The sequence below is a fragment of the Xenopus tropicalis genome, chromosome 7 (assembly GCF_000004195.4).
Source record: "Xenopus tropicalis strain Nigerian chromosome 7, UCB_Xtro_10.0, whole genome shotgun sequence".
NCBI lineage: Eukaryota > Metazoa > Chordata > Amphibia > Anura > Pipidae > Xenopus > Xenopus tropicalis.
Genome location: NC_030683.2, coordinates 117,113,394 through 117,136,350, shown reverse-complemented (window position 1 = coordinate 117,136,350; position 22,957 = coordinate 117,113,394). Strand labels below are relative to the sequence as shown.

At 39.5% G+C, this 22,957-nt stretch overlaps 1 protein-coding gene across 1 annotated transcript in view; it reads right to left on the bottom strand.

The window, feature by feature from the left end:
- Nucleotides 1–585: 585 nt before the first annotated feature.
- The window catches only part of cpt1al (carnitine palmitoyltransferase 1A (liver) like), a gene marked incomplete at its 3' end in the record, with an annotated part of 34,924 nt that continues 12,552 nt past the window's right edge, over nt 586–22,957 (bottom strand). Inside the window, 18 exon segments of the mRNA NM_001113828.1 lie at nt 586–3,811; nt 3,937–4,029; nt 5,644–5,757; nt 5,909–6,061; nt 6,928–7,062; nt 8,565–8,729; nt 10,483–10,599; nt 10,710–10,815; nt 13,067–13,255; nt 14,715–14,910; nt 15,612–15,696; nt 17,146–17,253; nt 18,442–18,519; nt 19,089–19,226; nt 19,421–19,522; nt 20,301–20,472; nt 21,270–21,409; nt 21,796–21,959. Of these exon segments, the coding sequence (NP_001107300.1) occupies nt 3,740–3,811; nt 3,937–4,029; nt 5,644–5,757; nt 5,909–6,061; nt 6,928–7,062; nt 8,565–8,729; nt 10,483–10,599; nt 10,710–10,815; nt 13,067–13,255; nt 14,715–14,910; nt 15,612–15,696; nt 17,146–17,253; nt 18,442–18,519; nt 19,089–19,226; nt 19,421–19,522; nt 20,301–20,472; nt 21,270–21,409; nt 21,796–21,936 (2,304 nt within the window). The 5' untranslated portion in view covers nt 21,937–21,959.

The following is a 22,957-nucleotide window of genomic DNA, read 5'->3' as shown; positions in this document are numbered from 1 at the left end:
ATGGTAAATGGTGAAAACTTTGAAGAAATAAATATCAATCTAAGTATGTGCTGGTAGGTCCTACAGGCCCTCTCCCACCCTTAGTGAATTTATATGCATAGCACATATAAATGCACTAAAGATTGATTGATATTTATTTCTTCAAAGCTTTCATCCCTCTCTTTTCTACCAGTCCAAACGAACTGCCATAAAAAGCACAGATTAGATTGACTACTTGTTATTCAAACTACATACGGGTGGCACCCCCCTCCAATATTCACTTTTAAACAGTACAGCATGAAGGGATATAGAACACAATGGGTAACCAACTCATATCTTACATTTCTTAGGCTTGGAGTCTGCCTGTGCAGCCCTGTATTAAGTATATTTCGTAACTATCTGTTATTTAAGGGGGTGAGTGTTCTTTCAAGTTGATACAAACTGCATTGGCACCATTGAAATCTATATCTCACATGTTAAAAAGAAAAGAAAATGTTGAAATCACCGGGGTGTTACCAGAATTTTGACCCCCCCAAGTGATTGTATTTACTTACCTGATACTCTAGGCTGGTGCTAGTGTTAGCAGAAAACTGCCCCAGACTGGGGCAGGAGCACCGGCCCAGGGTATCAGGTAAGTAAATACAATCACTGGGGGAGGGGGGGTGCCTAACTTTTGTTCCATACAGAAACCAGCAAGCACCTTGCAGCTGAAAAACCAATGTACTAAGAGCTGTATGTGCTAAATTTTCCCATGTGTCCCAGGGTCTCTAACATCAAGTCAAGTCATGTTCTTTTCTTCCGTCACAGATACTCCTCCTGCATATATTACCAGTAAATATAAAATGGAAATATACTACAGATGGTTTAAAGCATATACTGTTACAGAAAATGCCAAGGTTAAGGCTTCCCTAACGACCTATATACAGACTGCATGGAAATATAAAAACTAGAATGATTTGTTTTGTGTTTGTTTCAGACATAGTAAAAATAATGGACTCTAAGAAACTATACACATAAGGGTATATATACCTACCTTCAAAGTGTGGCTTGTTAGACAGGGTGCATGTACAGCAGGTATTGTGGAGAACAGATTGTTGCTGGATTGTAGCCATGTTTAAAAAATTAGCTTTGATCATCTCCCATTCAATGAGCATGGTTTGGGCTGTAGCCACACACACCCAGCCTCTCCAGTGGATACAGCTCAGAGCTTGGACCAGAGGTTCGGCCACCAACCAAATAAACTGTCACAAGATAACAAAAGACCAGCAGAGCAATTTCATGACAGGGTGCGAACCCCTTGCGTGGTTTATGTAATGAAAAGCAATGTTTTTGGGGGGCATTCCCCATCGTTAGGCATTTAGGCCAGTGAGTGAAACACTATTTTAAACAATTAATGTAGTGCAATACACAATAAAACCAGTGAACAGAGCATTTCTCTGAAATTCCACCGTGATGAAAATGGGGTTAAACCACATTTTAAACAAAAGTCCCAGAAATCCAAAATCTATTTGAATACACACGAATCTTTATTTAAGCACAAAAGCTGTAAAGCAAAGGCAAAACCTCTGGGGATATAAAGCGACAATGAAATGAAACATTTTGCAGCCATTAATGGACCATTAGTATTGGAATACTCTGTTTACTGGTTTCGTGGTATATTGCACTCTATTATTTATGCAACATGAAAACCTGACAAAAGGTGTGTCTCTGACACGTTTCATTTTTACTAGATAAACCACACAAGGGTATAGGCTAATGTCCGAAGGAGCAATTTAGTTGCCTGTGATAGATCTCTGCTACCAAGGGCGACTAACCACTCCAAATTGCCTTTCCATCAGCAACAATAGGAATCGCCAGTGGAAAGGCCTACTCATCACTTTGGTTTTCTGAAGTCGCGCTAAATAGCAGAGATCGGACATTAGCCTTATGCTGGCCATAAACAAGAAGATCTGCTCATTTGGCAAGATCGCCAAATGAGTGAAGCTTGCTCTGAAATGTCTATCTTGAGGTGCAATATGGGGCCAATTTGATCATTTGGTCCTCAGGCCAAATGATCAGATCACAGCACTGTAACTACATGCTGTTGGGGCGAGAACTGCAACAACGAGCTGATGCAGTCCTCACCCTGATTGGTTTTTTAAACCTGCTTGAATGATATATGGCTGATTTTGGTCCATGTAGGCCACCTTTACCCTGCATGCAATTGCTCTGCTGTGACAGCCTTTTGCTTAATTTGTGACTGAGCATAGTCTGGAAACATGCACCCTCATCCACACAGACACTGCACTTTGAATGTAGGTGCAAACCCCATTTAAGGGGTAGTTCACCTCACGGCTACTGCCAAACGGAGCTTATTTTCGGCCTGCGTATCAACCCCATCTCACAGTAGCCTTAGGCTAATGTCAGAAGAGATAGCACCTTGGCTTCTCCTCACTTGCATATTTGTTGCAGGCGGAGACAAGCCAATGTGCTCCCCTCTGCACTGCCATGTCTCTGCACTGAAAGTACAATGTGGAACGGATATGGGTGCGCAAAAGCAAAAGTATGCATATTCTCACAGATATCCGTCTATGCATCTACACACAGTCCTCTGCTGTGGATTTGGCATAGCTATGTGTACAATTAATGCACAAATAATATGTAGCAAAGTCTAATTAGCGTGCTAGCAGATATGCCATGAGCAGAAATGGTAAGCCACAGAGGAAGAAAAAATTGCTGTATACTGGAATAGGTATATTTGTGTGAACCCAAAACCATTGCTGAAAGAGGAAAATAATAATAGGAAAATAAAACGCTATCTTAGGATACAAATTAAAACCAGAGCAGAAATACAATAAAAGTAGCTTACACTGTACTGGATACTGCCAATGGGGGGAAAAAACAGCAGTGCAACACTAGCAAAAACCTGGCACTTTCCAACTAATATCACCCAACTAAATGAAAACAATATTAAACAAGTTTAGCTATCAGCTAGGCTCTGGTAACTATGCAATACAGAAGCCAACAAAAGAAACTGCAGCAGAAAAATAAAACAGTTTTACAAATAAATTCTCAATGGCAAAAACATGAATGTGCGTAAGGGATCATTCACATTTGGCAAGTATCAAATGCTTGGAAAAATTGCATTGCTTTACTAAACACGTCAATATATTAAGCTCTTAAAAAACTGCACAGAACTATGTAAGGCACCAACACACAAGAGGAACACATTCGTTCTCTCACCACTAAAAGGACCACCAAATATGCAGCCCCACCCTGTTAGGATCTGTACATGACACAGGACAGGACTGAAAATTTGTCATCCAATCTGTGACCCGTCAGCAGCTGAACTGCAACTCCCAGAATCCAGCCGGCATTTAGCTGTTAAGGACGTTGGGAGGTGTAGGGATATAGGGTCGCAGGTTGGACATCAAGGTGTTCAGATGTATTAGAGCAGTTGCCTTAGAGGCAATGGTTCCTTTTAGACTTTTTGTAAAACACTTTTCCCCGCACGAGACTAGGTATTTGACTGCTCTCTTATGATTGTACGTCTACATTCATGAAAGTAGTGTATGTGCGTGTTTACTCGTGTGAGGCAGTGCTGTTCATGCAGTATATACATATTTTTTGTGTGTGTGTGTGTGCCTTTCAGGCTAAAGAAAACAACAAGATGGTCCCTGTATTTGCTTTGGGTTTACGTGTTGTATTGCTTCCAGTTCCAGGAGTACTTCACGGATGCTTTACTCTAGGTGAACTGGAGAGGTGACAGCATATTCGAGAATCAGTGCAGCTTAAACAAGGCTAAAATGTCACGCAGTGCTCCTTGAATGTGCTTTCCAAACCGGTGAGAATCCTGCAAAAAGTTTATTTAAGATAAAATAAAAGTTAGTGTTAAAGAAAAAAAGGACTGCATATTTGTTAATCGTCAGTTGTCCCCAAAATTCCCACCTCCTACAAAAAAAAGGTAGGGAGACTCACTGTTTCATGGCTGGAGAATTTGCTGGATATATGGAAATTAATAAGATTTTCACCAACGATAATGTAGGAGACTCCATAACCATCATCAGCCACCTAAATAAGGGGAAGCAGTATAATCAAAAAATTTACAAAAAAAAAATAGCAAATACAAAGCGGCACACTGGTTATTATTCATACAGCACATGGGGCAGAAATCCAATGGTATAAATACTGAGATTAACTGGCCCCCTGCATGGTTCGCACCTCAGATTCAGGCTGTATTGTTTAAACATGTAATCCCCAGTACTGTTCACACCATTTAGTCCCTGTATTGTTCACAGCTCAAGCTCAGACTGTAAGCACCTACATTGTTCACCTGTTCACACCTCCAACAGACTTTAGGAGCAGTGCCAGCATTGTGTCACTGTATGTATTGCCTGCCCTATGTGTGCCATACTCTGCCTACCCTATGCTGCCTGTGTGCCATACGCTGCCTGCCCTATGCTACCTGTGTGTACCATACTCTGCCTGCCCTATGATGCCTGTGTGTGCCATACTCTGCCTGCCCTATGCTGCCTGTTTGAGCCTTACTCTGCCTGCCCTATGCTGCCTGTGTGTGCCATACTCTGCCTGCCCTATGCTGCCTGTTTATGCTATACTCTGCCTGCCCTATGCTGCCTGTGTGCGACATACTCTGCCTGCCCTATGCTGCCTGTGTGTGCCATACTCTGCCTGCACTATGCTGCCTGTCTGTTTCATACTCTGCCTGCCCTATGCTGCCTGTGGGAGGTAATCCTGGCAGGGGTTTGTTCTGCGAATTTGTTAGCATTTGGAAATAGTTATTATGTGGTCCCTAAGGTGTGTAATTATGTGCTGGAGGTTGTGGTGTTATCCACAGGGGAGGCATATGGATTTAAGGGTGTGTCTTAATAAGACATAAAAACTTCTTTCACATATAAATGAAGGGTGATATCCATGGATTGAGCACCAACCATTTGGGGTTTTGCTGCGCTACCACCATTAGTATGGGTATGGTCTTAAAAGCTCTTGTGATAACATGGGTGCGGGTTAAAGTGGGTGTGGTTTAAAAAAAGGGGAGGGGTCAGAACTGGCTTCCATTATCAGCCCTCCACCATGTAGGCGAATTTGTTAGCATTTGGAAATAGTTATTATGTGGTCCCTAAGGTGTGTAATTATGTGCTGGAGGTTGTGGTGTTATCCACAGGGGAGGCATATGGATTTAAGGGTGTGTCTTAATAAGACATAAAAACTTCTTTCACATATAAATGAAGGGTGATATCCATGGATTGAGCACCAACCATTTGGGGTTTTGCTGCGCTACCACCATTAGTATGGGTATGGTCTTAAAAGCTCTTGTGATAACATGGGTGCGGGTTAAAGTGGGTGTGGTTTAAAAAAAGGGGAGGGGTCAGAACTGGCTTCCATTATCAGCCCTCCACCATGTAGGCCAGAAAAATTCCAGCCCTCTGTACCACTGAAGTTGGACAGCACTTATCTACAATATAACAGCACAGGCTATATTTTGAGTTGGAGATAAAAGGATTGTTTGAAATGGGAACAAATCATTATAGGCAAATGGCAGACTTAACTAGCTCTATCTTTCATTAGCTGCCTACTCTAGACCAGTCCAAATCCCCAATGAAAAGGTGTAATATCACATGCATATTATACAGAACTATAGTAGAAAGCACTTTAAATAACACTTACAGGTCCAAAGCCGCCGCCACATGACACATACTCTGGGTGGTTTACCAAGTCAAACAGTTCCACTTGCTGAATAGGGGTCTGACTAGTAGAGAGGCGCCAGGGTTCAGAAAGCACCTATATTCAAGAGAGGCCATTTTTATTTAAAATTGTTTTATAATTATCAAAACGATTTAACGCTGAAAGGGTATAAACATAAAATATGGGAGATAAGTCACTTTACTTATAGTAAGATATAGCCACTATAGCTCATTACAAACATATCTACCTCTTTCAGGAAAGGTGAATCCACCCCAAGGTACTTGGATACAACATACAGACAGAAAAGATGCCGATCAATTCCACCTCCAGTCATGGCATGACGGTAAAGCATCTGGTGTTTCTCAGCTGCGAGTCGAAAAAGCTTCAATCTTTCCTCATTCTGCAGACAAAAACACTAGAGTTTGTTTTTTTAATCTCCTTGATGGTGTAAAATCAACTAGTTGTGTTACACTGAGTGGCCAATAGCACACGTAGGATTTAAAGGAAAAAAGATGGTGAGCTAACAGTGTCAATGGACAGTGCATTGTGTAGCTCATGTTAAGTTACTACTACTACTCAGTGATCCAACAGCTCTGGGTTCCGTTAATCCTTTTTAGGCTAATGTCCCGCAGTAGCAGAGATTTATCGTGGGCAACTAAAGGCTGCCATACAAGCTAAGATCCACTTGGCGATCTTCTCCCGATATCCCCACCTACGGGTGGGGGATATCAGGCTAATTCGGTTGTTTGGCCCTTTGGCCAAACGACAGAATTATAAAACAACAAGAATAGGCGCAGTCGGTTCGGGGACCGCACCAATGTGCCAATGCGGTCCTCGATCCAACTCATTTTGAAACTTGCCTGATCGAGATCTGCCCAATTTCAGGCCAGATGTCGGTCAGACAGGCCCTTAGTGCCCATACACGGGCAGATAAGCTGCTGAATCAGTCTAAGGGATCAATATCGGCAGCTAGAATCGGCCCGTGTATGGCCGTGTACTGGACCTTTAAAAATCAAAATCAATTGCATGTGCATTTGTAAGCATATTCACTTTAAGTTGATGCATAAAATATCCGCTGCTTTGCTTCAGGAACATTAAAACAAACCATGTGAAGCACTTCATGCAGCAAGTACAGGGTCAATAAGATATTTAAAATCCACAATTAAAAAGTACACAGATGAACTTGGAGGTGGGGCAAAGCAATATGATCCTGGTTACACAGATTGTTGAATAAGGGCTGAAATGATAATAAATATGGCCACTCACGGTCTGAGATGGATTCATCATTGCCTTTACAAACTGAGAGGATTCCACTGTACACGAGCGCACAGTTTCTGTCCTTCCCTCTCGGAAAAGTCGGGTCATGGATGCTTCGTAGGTTAGACAGAACTTTCCCTTGTCCTTAAAAGGAAGGAAACCATAAAAAACTAGTCCAAAACACTATATTGCTATAGTTTGCCCCTTTTTTTCAGCTGCAAGCCTGAGTCACATATTAGATGATACAGGTATGGGATCCATTTTCCGGAAACCGTTATCTAGAAAGCTCTGAATTTCAGGAAGGCCATCTCCCTTTTACACCACTTTAAGGACAAAATTCAGTTTCATAAAAATTATTCTTTTTCTCTGTAATAATAAAACAGTACAGGTATCAAACCCCTTATTCGGAAACCCATTATCCAGAAAGTTCTGAACTAAGGAAAGGCCATCTCCCATAGACTCCATTTTAAGAAAATAATTCACATTTTTAAAAAAAGGGTTTCCTGGTTCTCTGTAATAATAAAACAGTACCTTGTACTTGATCCCAACTAAGATATAATTACCCCTTATTGGGGCAGAACAGCCCTATTGGGTTTATTTCATGGTTAAATGATTCCCTTTTCTCTGTAATAATAAAACAGTACCTTGTACTTGATCCCAACTAAGATATAATGAATCCTTATTGGGGGCAGAACAGTCCTATTGGGTTTATTTAATGGTTAAATTATTCCCTTTTCTCTGTAATAATAAAACAGTACCTGTACTTGATCCCAACTAAGATATAATGAATCCTTATTGGGGCAGAACAGCCCTATTGGGTTTATTTCATGGTTAAATTATTCCCTTTTCTCTGTAATAATAAAACAGTACCTGTACTTGATCCCAACTAAGATATAATTACCCCTTATTGGGGGCAGAACAGCCCTATTGGGTTTATTTAATGGTTAAATGATTCCCTTTTCTCTGTAATAATAAAACAGTACCTGTACTTGATCCCAACTAAGATATAATTACCCCTTATTGGGGGCAGAACAGCCCTATTGGGTTTATTTCATGGTTAAATGATTCCCTTTTCTCTGTAATAATAAAACAGTACCTTGTACTTCACCCCAACTAAGACAATATTACCCCTTTATTGGAGCCAAAACAACTCTAGTAGGTTTAATTACTGTTTAAATTAATTTTTTTTTAGCAAACTTAAGGTAGGAGAATTACGGAAAGACCCCTTATCCGGAAAACCCCAGGTCCCAAGCATTCTGGATAACAGGTCACATACCTGTACCATGTATTTAATCCCTACTAAGATAAACTTAAACCTTTTCGGAGGCAAAACAATACTACCAGGTTTATTAAATGTTTAATTTGATTTTTCCAAATAATGGAAAGACCCCTTATCCGGAAAACCCCAGATCCCATACCTGTAATACAAAGCATAAGAATTGTCAACTCAAAATAAAAGCCCTCAGTATGTAGTCTTTGTCCCTGTTTGATACCATGCAATGGGCCAGTAATGCTACAGCCTCAGATTTTCCCAGCTATATAATGCAATTTTTAACTGGTGGCTAGTTCTTAATATTTCATTGAAAAACTATGAAAATTAACTAATAAAGGGGCAGAGTGGTGTAGTGGAAACACATGTTACTCACCCTGTAGTGTGCAAGTTGTAGCGCTATTTGGATGAAGGCATCAGGGCTGGTCCTGCACTTTTTTATTAAGCCTTTGCCAAACTCTTTAAAGGGAAATGTGTGGAAATCAACATCATCTGCTAAGGCCTGGGCAACAGCCAGGGAGCTCTGAATGACTTCTTGGCACTAAAAAAAACAAGAAACAGAAATCCCTGTTAATATTTTTGACACATTTTATGAATAATTTAACATCCCCAAACATTCACCTAATTTTCTAAATTCAATATTGTAAACAAGAAGGCATTTGCTCCAACACAGCACCTCATAGTGATTCATTGTAGTGCTGTACTATCTTTGGCTCTCTGGCTTTTGTTAAACTAAAATTCCAACCTTCCTCTGATCCAGCAAAGCAGAGACATGTGGTTCATTAGCAAAAGGTAAGCAAATGTTTATTTCTTTAGCTGTAATGCTGGTAAGTGGGCAACCAGTTTCTTTGAGATGGAGCCAGCAATACACAATGGAACTACTTTCAGATAAACTATTGTTTCTCCTATTCAATTTTATTGATGTTGCAAAAAACAAAACAGAATTGGGTTTCTCCTGCTTGGGTGCTATTCTCATGCCTGTCACTAGGTGGGGGACGTTTAGCAATGAAAACTATTTCTCAATTAGTTTTGATCTATACCATGCTGAAATTTACTCTGGCCCTCAGGAAATCTGCTTTCTGGAAGGGAAAGGAAGGGGTCAGTGGTGTCAGAAATAATTGCCTCTTATTGTATTTAATATAGTTTTAACTTCCTCTTACTGTATTTAATGTATTAGAGGCTAAAGTTCCCACTGCCTCTCACTGTATTTAATGTATTTTGGCTGCCTCTACATCTGCCCCTCACCGTATAATGTATTTACTATCTGGAGTTTATAGGTCAATCTACCATTATTTACAGGTGCATATTATGTGTATATATCTATATATTCTTTACTGAACAAGCGTATTTAGGCTAATAGCATATAAGGCAGTTTTTCCACAGTGTATTTTAGCTTGTAGAGAAATGCCCAAAGCCACCATAAAGTAATGCGAGACAGTATAGGTAGATTTGCCCATTAACCCATTTGCTAAAATTCAGGATGGTACAAGCAGTGCTATCAGCCCAAAACAGAAAACATGGAGGTGCTATCAGTTCCCAGAATCCTTCAGCAGGTGTCAGGGAGCTGTTATCTTGTTACCTGCCCATTGTTCTGCTGAGGGGAAAGGGAGGGGGTTGATATCACTCCAGTTTGCAGTGCAGTAGTAAAAAGAGACTCAAGTTTATCAGAGCACAAGTCACATGACTGAAGGCACCTGGGAAACAAAGAATCACTCTAGCCCCATTAAAATAGCTAAATATAATACACAAGCCAACCAGGTACAATGTCTCACGGATAGGGCTACAAGCCAAACGGGTGGATACTACACAAGGAGCCATACACAGCATGACCACCCTTTAATTGATCTGCTCATTTGGGCTCAGGACAGCAGGAAGTGAAGAGAGGAGCTGCAGTTCCTCTTCCCTTCTTAAATTGCTAATGCAGTAGATGTGGTGCATCAGTTAATACAATTTTTTAAACAGGCTAGTTGGCAAACTGACCCCCATCCATAATCCATGGATACTGTGGGGCCAACATACACACACCAAAAATGTTATTGTTATGTTTATGGCCACAGACATGTGCTCCCCATTGCGTGGAATTACAGATCAGATTTACTTCTAGAGGAGCAGATAAGAGCCAAGGGGTGTTAAACTTCCTTTTTCAGGTTGCTGTGATTACAACTTGCACCATCCTGATGGGCACAGCGGCAAGCTAAGGATCATTAGAATTGTAATCTGTAGTACCCTGCAGGATACCAGTCTGACAACCCTGCAATACAACTGGAAAGCAGAATAAAATGCTAAATACCCACCTCCTCAGAGATTTCCCATTGTAGCCTTTGGGGAACTGGCAAATTGGAATCCACTTGACCCTTACAGTTCCCTTCCTCATTGTAGCCAAGCTGAAAGCAATCTGTAGCTAATACAAACTAAATACAATAAAACAGGGATATTTATGGTTAGTACAAACAAAAATACATATTAGGAAATGAGGTTAAGGATAGCAAGCCTCCAATTGTCAGTAATAATGATATAATACCTCCCACATATGTCCAACAATGGGTGCATCTGCCCAGGAATGTTCAGCATTCAGTCCTATTTTTCCATTCTTGAAAACAATAAAAGTAAAGGACTTATCAAACCACCTGAAAGAATAAGAACATGGATTACTTTACTGCCCAGTAAATCCTAAAAAGGTCCTCTCTCTGCCTGACAGTAAGGGCGAAGACAGACAGGGCGATTAGTTTCCATGATTTTTAAAAACCCCAGTTGCCGAGACTAATTTCCATTCACAAGTATACAAGTCGCTGTGTTTAAATTGTACCGTGTGGGACTAGTCGCCGGGAATTTTGCATTGGGTGATTAGTCACCGCAACCACTGTCCCCCCAACAAATGCTTCTACCTACTGGTGCAGTATATGTTGAGGGGAGGGGCAAAGTCTGCTCTCCTAATTAAAAAATGATACTGACACTGTTACTAATCTATCTACCTTGCAAAGACCAAACATAGAGTAGCTTCAGTTTCCCTGTTTATAATATATTCTATCTATTTATTTGGTTTTTACTAACAGGATTAGAGGAAAATGTGACATGTTGCAGCTTACATATATTTCACATATATTTAGACATGAGGTGCAAAACACAGCGTCACAGTCCAGTCCTTACCAGGACCCCACTGCAGCCTGTATCCCCTGTCGCTTTCTATCATTGCTTTCAAGGGGGTATAGCTGCAGGCAGGTCCAGACTCGGACTCAAAATAGGCCCTAGCATTTCAGATACACAGAGGCCCAAACAGCCCAAAAAATATTGACTATGGCATCTTACAGAAGCCCCTCTGGCATTAGCCAGAACCAACAGATTGCCAGCACAGGCCTGGCTACAGGTCCAAAATGGAGCACAGAGACCTACACCAATTCTCCAAGTGTGGAAGGCAGGAAGCACTTTGCACACTGCATCAGAGGCCATAAATAACGATTCTAGTCTTTTAATTTAACCACATTATATATTTTAATGCACTGATGGGAAAATAGTAGCAATGCATTTAGTGCCAACCCACAGGTTATTAACCATTGGTTTATTGTTTTGTTGATGACATCTAATTAGGCTATTTATGTAAGGATCAAAGGAAGCGACAGTTACAAGGAATGTTTATTTATGGGAGGAACAGGAGTGACAATGACAAACCAACTCAGCCTGAGGGAAAATACAACCTGAAATAAACAATATGCACAGGTGGTAGTAAAATGACCTAACAAAGTTATGTCCTGCTTGTCCTGTACCTAAGGCAATATACACTCAAGATAGGACAACCACCTGTTTTGACCAGTGCTTCCCAGAATATTCCAGAATATTCTGCTAAAGCAATGTCAAACTGTTTTTGGAACTTTCCAATTACATTCTAACTTATGTACAGGCCCTCAAAGGGTGGTTTACCTTTAAAGCAAAACTATACCCCCAACCAATATAGGTCTCTATAAATATATATTGCATAAACCCATAAAACCCTGCTTCATCTAAATAAACCATTTTCATAAATATGTACTTTTTTAGTAGTATATGCTATTGGGTACTGCTAAATAGAAAACTGCCATTTTAAGAATTAAGGGCGCCTCCTGAGGGGTATAGATTTCCTTAAATGTAACTTTTAGTATGTTATAGAATGACCAATTCTTAGCAACTTTTCAACTGGTTTTGAAGCTTTCCAATGGGGGACACTGACCCCCAGCAACCAAAAAACTACTGCTCTGTGAGACTACAATTTTATTGTTATCATGGCTTTTTATTACTTATCTTTATATTCAGTCCTTCTCTTGTTTATATTCCAGTTTCTCATTCAAACCACTGCCTGGGTGCTAGGGTAACAGGGACCCTAGCAACCAGATAGCTGCTAAAATTCCAAACTGGAGGACTGATGAAAAAAAAGGTAAATAACTAAAAAAACATTTGGTGAAAACATTTTTTTTGTACATTCAAAGTTTATTTCTGTTTATCCAGCACCTACAAATAAACTATTTTCAATAACAAATGTTTTCTTTCTATATTCCGAATGATTTGACTATTTGACCACTTCCTATGTTACATTTAACTATAGATAACACACAGTAATTGTGCTCCCTACAGCCTAAATTCACCCTGGATGGCTCTGCCCAGGCTACACAGCAGCTTATTAATATAGACTGTAGTAGTGTTTCTAGAGCAACATATTTATATATTGCATACAGTATTTGATGTCACTGGTCATTTACTAGATAGTGAAGGTGCCTTAGTATATTAAAATGTTTAAAACTGTATGTACAACAAATGCATGAGAGAGAGGAGGAGAGAAAGGAAGAGAAAAAAATTACAGAAGAAAAAAAAATGAAGAAAAATGAAATATGAATTTGAGGCTATTCCAACCTGTCGTAGCATTTCCCATGCAGAAGGGATTTCCCGTAAGCATCTAAAGAATTCACTGGATCTTCTGTCCTTAATCCTTCCTCATCGTCTTGTAAAGTGACAAAGAAAGCTGCTCGTTCTACAAGATCCAAAGCCTGTAAGTTCTTTCCACTCCTGAAATAGGTTTTGCGAGCCTTGGCCCAAGCAGTCCTATAAAAGACAATACAATAAGAATTAATGATTTTAAGGGCTCTAAATAAAAGAATCTACAGTGACAGCATAAACATATAATCAGTCAGTCACATAACTAAGGCCTGTGCCCCTCAGACCAGACAACCTCAAGTTGTGTATTACATGTTGTCACTGGTAGATGCATAATATTATTTTGGCTCACTAGAAGCTTATTATTTGTTCTTGTATTTACACAGAGGAAAGTGTATTAGAAAACACAATATGCTTCATTTTCAGCCCCAACCTATATGTCTTTTGTGGATTAAAGGAGAAGAAATGTAAAAACTAAGTAAGCTTTACCAGAAAGGTCTATGTAAATACAGCCATTAACACTTATAGAACTGCTGCTCCCCAATGAAAAGAAACACCTCATTTCTTTCCTTCTATTCTGTATACTGTGCCAGACTTCCTGCTATTACAAAAATCCTTCAGGGCACGACATGAGCCAGCTCAATTTGTTCCTCTCTCCCCCTCCCTTCTCTGCTGTAATCTGAGCTGAAAGCTGTTCCCTGCCTGCTGCCTGGAAGTGAAGTTAGACCAAGCTTAAATGGCAGCTGCTATCTTAAACAGAGGGCACTTGTAGAGCGGTTTACTCAGGTACGGTAAAGCATTCTGCAGAATAAGTGTAGTCACAATAGTGCCAGCTAGAATGCTAATCTATTGGCAACAAAATGTCTCAGTAGTTTCCCTTCTCCTTTAAAACAACATCCAAAACAAATTTTGAGGACAACTCCTATTTAATGGCCACATAGTCCAGTTATCCTTGTTTGCACAGGAAATGTTAATGGAAATGGCACACTTGCCAATGTCTAAGCATCTAAGCATTTTATCCCTGAAACAAATCCATGGGCAGGGATCAAAGCTCTCAAGTTCACTCCTCAATCTTTTGCATGCAATTATTTGCAAGCACATTTTATCACTTCCAAAGTGTGTGTGTGTGTGTATACACACACACACACACATTTTTTTGCTGTGCACCCCCCTAGGCAACTTTGCCTAATGAGTGGATTTTTGCCCAAGCTGGCCACTTACATTCTGGGCCAAATTCAGGCTGATTTTATTGCCGAGCCTCAGGCCATCGATCTGATCATAATGGGCACCTGTGCAGGCCCAACAGGATGGACCACATCAACACGTTGATGTGACTCTCACCTGACAGGATTTTTAGAATTTTTAGATATCTATCGGGGAGGCAGATAGGAGGGCCCATACAAGGGCTGATAAGCTGCTAATAAGCTGTCTGGAAGGGACAAATCAGCATCTTAAACCTGCCCGTATATGGTCAAGCTTTACTCACTTGCCATAAATTACAATAAACACACTACCTTTCGGTAAGGGGAGCTTTTTAACCCCCCTCCTTTCAGCATCCCAACATTTATGAGAGAAGCAAAAAATGTTTTACATTTACTGCTTGAAATTGCATAAATATTGCTCTTACCTTTCTCCGGCAGTTAATGCAGCCAGCTTTTCCTCTCCAGGTTGAGGTGGGCTTGGATCATTGAGAATATTCTGGAACTGGAGCTCTAGTTCTTTAGGATTCAGAAGGCGCCCACCTTGGTACACCCAGACTCTAAAGAAGCGACCCTTATGATACACCACTATGTGCTTGCTGTCTGCATAGTGCTGGATAGTGTCTGTGCATAGATATGGGGAAATGTGCATGGAAACAGCAGAAGTGAGACAGAAAGAACATTTCTACTGGCCAATAATGATTTAGTGATAACTACTGTTTTTTACATCTGATTTGATTCCTTTTAAATGTATTGGGGAAAAAATGATTAGAGTAATCTGGGCTGCTTATAGCTTTGTTATTACAATTTGTATTTTAATTTCAATGCTAATTCTAAAGGCCAATTGAATTGTAATATTTTCCGTGTTTAAATGGTTTCTTAATATTCATATTGGCTAAACATCACCGTACCAATGGCTGTTACAAGACTTATTTCTTTTGGCCTCTTAACTTGCATCAGAGGGCTCATGTCAATATTTGATAATGATATTCACTGAATGGTTTATATAATTATTACCTCATTTAAACATGCCCTACCAGGGAAATCAGATGCACCAGAACAGAAATTAGGATGTTAGTAGAGAGTGCTAGCGCACTTCTTTCAAGCAGTTAATTCTTTATTGGAAGTGGATGTAAAAAATTGAAATAAATATGACAAAATGCGTAACTTCCTCAGCAGTGCAATGCTTTTTGAGGAAAATAGTTACCGAATGATTAAACTGGCACTAGAGAGAAGAGTTCCAATGCAAGAAACGCTTGAAAGTAGCAAGCCACAAAACAGAATAGGACTATACTTATCCTACACATGTACACAATTGTTCCTACCTGTATCCACTCCAGGGATGCGAGTTGTGTTAAACATGTGCTCGTATTGAGCTGAGCACATTGGCAAACAATCTTGGATCATCAGCTGTGTGAAATGGAAGCAATAGAAGGAGAGAGACAGACCAAAAAGAAAGAAAAAACAGAAAGGAGGAAGAGAACACGTATATGGGGACAGATGAAGTGCAGACAATGATAGAACGCCAGAAAGAGGATACAGATAAACAGAAGAAAGCAACAGTGGGATACAGTTGGGATGTGTGTATATGTTGTGGGATTAGAAGAAAGCCATAGAAAGGAGGCGCCACACAAAAAGCAGTTTAAAAAGAGAAAAGAAAAGCAAAGAGAATACACTAATCAATAAAGAGACTCCACCACTTCAAAGGGATAATGTTACATATTAATATAGTAATTCTCTCCATATTAAATACCACATGCAAAGACATAGACAAACTTTCACCCTTACAAGAGTTCAGTTTGCTACGTTTTTATATGTGCTGGGGGTTTGCAAAAAATATTGGGAGCTGTTATTGTAAGCATTAAGCACATGGGGCATTATTCAAGCAGCTGAAATGCAATGATGCTCATGCTGAAATCAAGGGAAAAGCTAAAACTACATTAACAATGCAGACGGCAGATACTGTGACTCTAATATAGTGCAGAACAGAAACTTTTATTAAAAAAAATACAACAGCTCCAAATACAAAAGGCAAATCCCCAGTCATTTTGTACAGAAGTCCAAATTAGAAAGTAAGAACAGACAGGAAACGCTGGTCATTGTTAGGTACCATTCACCATTAAGGGAAAACTGATGAGGCTGAGATCTTGATCACCCGCTCACTCACCTGTCTCCTCTCCGGGGATGCGGGTGGTGTTAAAGGTGCGCTCCCACTGGGACGAGCACAGCGGGATTATGGAGCCAGGGACTCTGCTCTGTACCCAGTTTTAAGAAGGGGAGGCAGAATACAAGCACAGCCAAGAAACAGAGCCATCGCAGAGGGATACCATGGGGGGGGAGATAACAATGCAAGTAAATTGATATGAAGGTTTGGCCGGAACTCCAATCCCTAGCAATATGAAGGAGATCTAACTCACACAAGATTCCCCTAATACAGATACTGTATTTTAACTGTGACCCAAGAAGGGATTGCAAATGATTGCACCTTGTTTTAATTTTCTACAGTAGGAAGAAATGACACATTGTTAAAGGATAACAAGACCCACCGTAACCAGCATGAGGAGCCATTTTTGCATTCCAACCTATAAGTTAAGAATCGGCTCGGTTGTCAGTGCTATTTATAGGCCCACAACAAACACTGAAACCCCTCACTTAACAGGCAGTTCTAAATAGTGATCCCCCACATATATGCTGCAAAACGTAAACTACTGCAAACTTTAGCAATGAAAGCATTCAATAATAAAAAGTCAATGTGTGCATTAATAAGCTGCCCTGCAGTATATCTTATATATAAATTCCATACACACACTAATATACATTATGTTCTTATTTTCTACAATATCCATATATTTTTCTCACCGGCTTCAGCTCTTCACGAGTGACTTTGCGTCGGTACAGTAGGATAGCATGTACAGTGTTAGCTGCACGTGCAGCTTGAACTGGAGTAGGAGTAACATACAGAAAGTCCTAATGCCAAACGAGAAACACATTTTGATTTTAATAAAGAATCTGACATAGTATTAACATTTTTATATGTATGGGATCCCTTATCTGGAAACCCATTATCCAGAAAGTTCCAAATTACGGAAAGGCCATCTCCCATAGACTCCATTATAAGCAAATCATAATTTTATAAAAATGATTTCCTTTTTCTCTGTAATTATAAAACAGTACCTTGTACTTGATCCCAACTAAGATATAATTACCCCTTATTGGGGGCAGAACAGCCCTATTGGGTTTATTTAATGGTTAAATGATTCCCTTTTCTCTGTAATAATAAAACAGTACCTGTACTTGATCCCAACTAAGATATAATTACCCCTTATTGGGGCAGAACAGCCCTATTGGGTTTATTTCATGGTTAAATGATTCCCTTTTCTCTGTAATAATAAAACAGTACCTGTACTTGATCCCAACTAAGATATAATTAATCCTTATTGGAGGCAAAACAAGCCTATTGGGTTTATTCAATATTTAAATGATTTTTAGCAGACTTAAGTTATGGAGACCCAAATTACAGAAAGATAACAGGTCCCATGTATTTGGTTCTCAAGTCCCACCCCAGTAAATGGAATCTGAAACTTATACATAACCAGATAATTTTAATACATCACACAAAACAGCAAGCTGTGTTAAAGGGGATGTAAAGTCAAAAATCAATCTGTGTGTGTGTGTGTTATATAGACCAAATGAAATACTTTTGCAATATAAACCCATTAAAATGCTCTACCATTTTTAATTTTGCCTTTGTATTTTGCATCTTATACTATTCCCATGAAATAAGCTCTGATTACAGCTCCTGGAAACCTACAGGGCCAGTGGCTATCTTGATGTGAAAAAAAGTAGGGGATTGCTCTGTACCAGACTTGAAGAAAAAAAAAAAAAAGCAGGGACTGTCCTATACCTGACTTGAAAAAAAAGCAAAGGAGTTTTTTTACAGGGTTGTCATAGGTCCATTGCACGCCGCAGGCACTGAGGAATTCAGAGCTCCAGTTAGCTGTGTATTAACCCTGTTATAACTGCTTTGCCATCTGATTTTTTTTTTTTTTTAAAACAACATCTGTTATAGTGCTTTTCTATTTTAGGGCTATATATAAAAAACACTGAGTTAAGATTCTGACTTTACATCCCCTTTAAATAGTAACATACACTCACCATTGCATAATAATTGCTGTTCACCATTATGGGCCCTCTTCCACGAAGGTAAATATATTCTTCCCACCAATCACTCACCTAAAAAAATATAAAGTATTTTATATGGACAAAATTAAGTTAGACATTGCTGAACTTTACAAAACATGTTTAGGATAAACAAATGTTTAAAAAAAAATGTTAAATATGGCTAGAGAAATTAATCAGTATAGCACAAGTCTGACCAACTGGAAGCTCAGGGCCAGATACAGTGCTCTAAGGGACGCCTTCTGCCCTAACCTGCCTGAAAGGTGTGACACTATTATATTTATTTATGTTTGAGCACAGATGTCCACTAACCCCAGGACTTGAGTGTGGTAAGGATGTGCCCAAGGTAATTTCGAGACCTTAATTTACATTACCATTTAGAAAAAAGATGGATTGGGTTAGCTGCCATCTCTGTTCTAGCCTTGTAAAATAATCGACCCACTACTTTGTATAAGGCAATGACACATGGGGAGATCTCACGAAAATGCCCTCCCCTTACCATTTCCCCAAAACATTTGAATAATGTTCGATAATATTGAGTAACTTTAACTTGTGGCCATTGTATAACTGGAGAGATAATAGTTGATATAAGGGTGAGAGGTATAAAAGGGTAATGTTCTTACATAGTTAGCGGCCCACCAGGATTTTAGCTTCAGATACCACTGCAGTCTTGGAGCCAAATTCACTTCAAAATCCTTTGCAAGTCCGGTCATTCGTTTGTACTCTTCATCATTCATCAGTGGTCTAACAGAGTCCAAGTACTATAAAGACAAATAATATATAAGCTTGTGTATATAGAAAAACCTTGTACATAAAACCATATAACAAACTTAGCTACAGAGACACAATAGCAGAACTAAATTCTTCATCTGTGAATACTTCCTCACAGAGCTCAGTAAAAATGGTTCTATGTATTGTTAATACCAAGACTTGTTGTTTTCTTTAGGAAACCCACCCTTTGCACTGTCTCTTTAACTCCTGGAACAGGGAGGCGGGGCAGTACTGCTTGGTAGCTGTATAGCATAGGGTTACGGCCCGAAAAAATCTTTACCAAAGCCTATGAAGATAAAGAAAAGAGAGGATACCAGTGGATAAATTAATTTATGCATGATAGATTAGATAAATACAATTATCAGTGCTAATGTTCAGCATCAGACACATGGTGTGGTTTACTTTACAGCACTGCAGACCTCCTATACCTTTAAGCTGCCCTACAATACATTAGTCCAGCAGTTACTTATACAGATCTTACTAGAACTCTTTTTACATGTCTGTCAATGTGGTTTACATGAGGACTTTATTCCCAACAGACAGTTACAACAATGGTGCAAAATTAAGTGCAGCCCTTAAGTGTCTTTCAGTCCTAAAAGCAATTTATTTCCCAACCTGACTAACAAGAGCACTAATAATACAGAATTCTTAGCACTCATACTGCAATTTCAGTTCCACTCTGTTTTTGTCAGTAAAGCAATCACTGTGCTGTAAGACTGGTAGAACTAGAATCCTGACCACATTAAATTGTTTTGATTGGTTATTTTGGTGTTTTTATTGCATTCTGCATTGATTTTTATTATTTGCTTTTTCTCATAACATGTGTGTGTAAACTGTGCAGGAGACCTCAGCATTCATATTTACAAAGTTAAACACAAGACAAACCAGATGCAGTAAATTAAAAGCTCTAAGGCAATTTGCAGAAATGTTGTATTATATACTCTAACAATGACTTATATTGCAAATGCCCCTAAAATAAAAGGGCACAAAATGTTACAAAATCTGCTTGTCATTAAACAAATACAGTTCATTCGCAAAAAAAAAAAATTATATTCAGTACTTACCAACCACAACTTGGTAGTGGCTGACATTTTTCCGTGTTGCTCATACATCCATCCATGATAGGATAAGAGTTGTTTAAGAATAAACCTCATGGTCATAATAAGTGCAAACCAAAGTCCTGTAGAAAATAGGAGGGCACTTACGATGCTCTGGCCCTGATGAGACAGATAACTACTGCAAAATTGAAGAGAAAAAGACAAGAGCAATTATAAGAAAGGTACAACACAGCCTAACATTATATTGATATATTATTATAATTGTATTTTAGACATTGTACACATTAGTAGATGGCAAAGTACTCCTTTACACAGACCAATTGGAATTCAGTGTGCTTAGTGTTGCTCTGTTGAGTGTTTTACTACAATTAAGGTTTTAAGGTGGCCATACACGCACCGATATTATCGTACGAAACCTCGTTTCGTACGATAATCGGTGCGTGTATGGCATGTAAGCGAGCCGACCGATATCGCAGGAAGCTGCTGATATCGGACGACTCGCCGATCGGCCAGGTTAGAAAATTTTGATCGGGCGCCATAGAAGGCGCCTGACCAAAATTCTCCCTTCAGAGCTGAATCGGCAGAAGGAGGTAGAAATCCTATTGTTTCTACCTCCTTACCTGCCGATTCAGCCCTGAATGGTGTGTGGCGGATCTGACGATGTTTCGTGCGACCGATGGTCGTACGAAACATCGTCAGATCGCCACGTGTATGGCCAGCTTTAGCCTAATAAATATTTAATCTGCACAATCTGTTGTAAGGAAATGACTACAACACCGGGAATGTATTTGTGCAACTATTTTACTGTTTAGAAGTAGGTGATACCAACTACAGGGGATCACTTCTACTGTGAAAGTAAGATCAACTCTGTTCATTTGGTACAGGCACACCTATCTCCCCCTGTTTCCATGTTGCACCAGTGTCTTCTATAAGTGGAACTTTTTATTAATAAGTAACACATGAAGAAATCCATACCTTGCAGGCAGATGTTCTTTAATCTTTTCTATCATTCCCATGGATGGGTCAACACGGGCATACAAGGTCCCCATGATAGCAATAACAACAAAAAGCCAGCTTGATGGGCTGGCAGGGTAAACACCAGTAATAAAGCTATTCTGAAAAAAGGAGAAAAAGAAAAAAACAAATGAATGTATCAAATCTTTGGTAAACCCCTTCAGATGATAACTGGACTGTATCTGCAACTGCATAAGATTATTTGCCAAATAGAGCTTCCATATACGATCTGATCTTCTTGGAATCTGACAATAAGGTGTTGACCTGCTCTGGCCTTTCATGCATGTAGCCAAACGGGTTAAAGATCTGCCCATGTCCGCCAGTTTATACCAGCCTCTATTGGACCTCTGATGCTGTCTAAAACCTCTAAGTGTTAGTGGGAAAGACTGAAAAAATGACCATTTCTGCATCTTCAGACGATTTTAATATAGATTATAGAAAATAATAGACACATAGCAGGCCATACAAGGACGTTTTTAACATTTACCTTTACGCGGGCAAATTTCTTCTTCCATGAACGTAACCCTGAGAGGTAGACCTGTTTTAGTGCTTCATGACTCAGACGGAGGTCAATTCCTTCAGGAGTAACTGTAAACTGAAATGCCACAGCCTGGTGGGCTTCTGCCATCTTGGCACTTAAAGTCTGTCAACCTGTAGGAAAAAAAGAGCGAGGGTGGGTGTAAGTCAATGGAATCTGCGCCATCAAATATGTGTGAACACAAAATGTTAACAGAGAAAGTTTAACATAAAAAATAACCTTTCAGCATAATCATAATTTGCCACTTATGAAATAGATTTGTTCTTCACTTCTCTTCACTTCTTTAGCATCCCTGACCCCAAGCTACTAGGCAGTGGTTTAAATGATAAAAAGGAGAGGTCCCTGACCTGCAGACTTCTCGCAATACTGCATTTCCAGCACATCATTAGATAGTCTTTCAAAGTAAAATGACATTTTTAGTGCTTTTCTTTGCAGGTATGTAATTATGCTATTAAGCTGACCATGCAAAGAACAATTTTGGGCTATATAACCAATAGCATTCAACCACAAACATAAACAACCAAACTACACCGATCCAACCAATTGCATTACTCACAGTTGATCTGTCCAAACTGAGAATGTAATATGTCAATGCCCATTTTTTGGGCACGTCAATGATATATCAGCATCTACTTCCTGCTCTGTATCAATCTATGCTCTCTAGCCTTACATTTGATAAAACTGGACAACTACATGTATTATCTCCAGTTTGTAGAATTTTTTTTCCTATGGTTTAAGGGCATAGGGCTGACAAACTGCCCCTATGCTTATAAAAATCTTCTAGTTGTGCCTGCACCCTGAAGCACTGAATCTGCTGGGTACACGCACACACAGCCGATATCCATAGACGAGCGAGAGACTTGGCATTTGTTGGTATATATCAGCATTGTTTGCCTGTACCCTCAGGCCGACAATCTTTTTTATTACATTTGGTTCATTATATTCCAGCCAAAAGAAGCAGCAACAGACTGTTATGTAAACATTAGGATAATCAGGCCCCAGATATCCATTATCAGCAATAATACACTCCTTTTTCCTTAGGGATCTAATAAAGTTAGTCACCGCTTGCTTACAAACTGCATACTCCCAAGGCGTAATCATTAAAGACTGT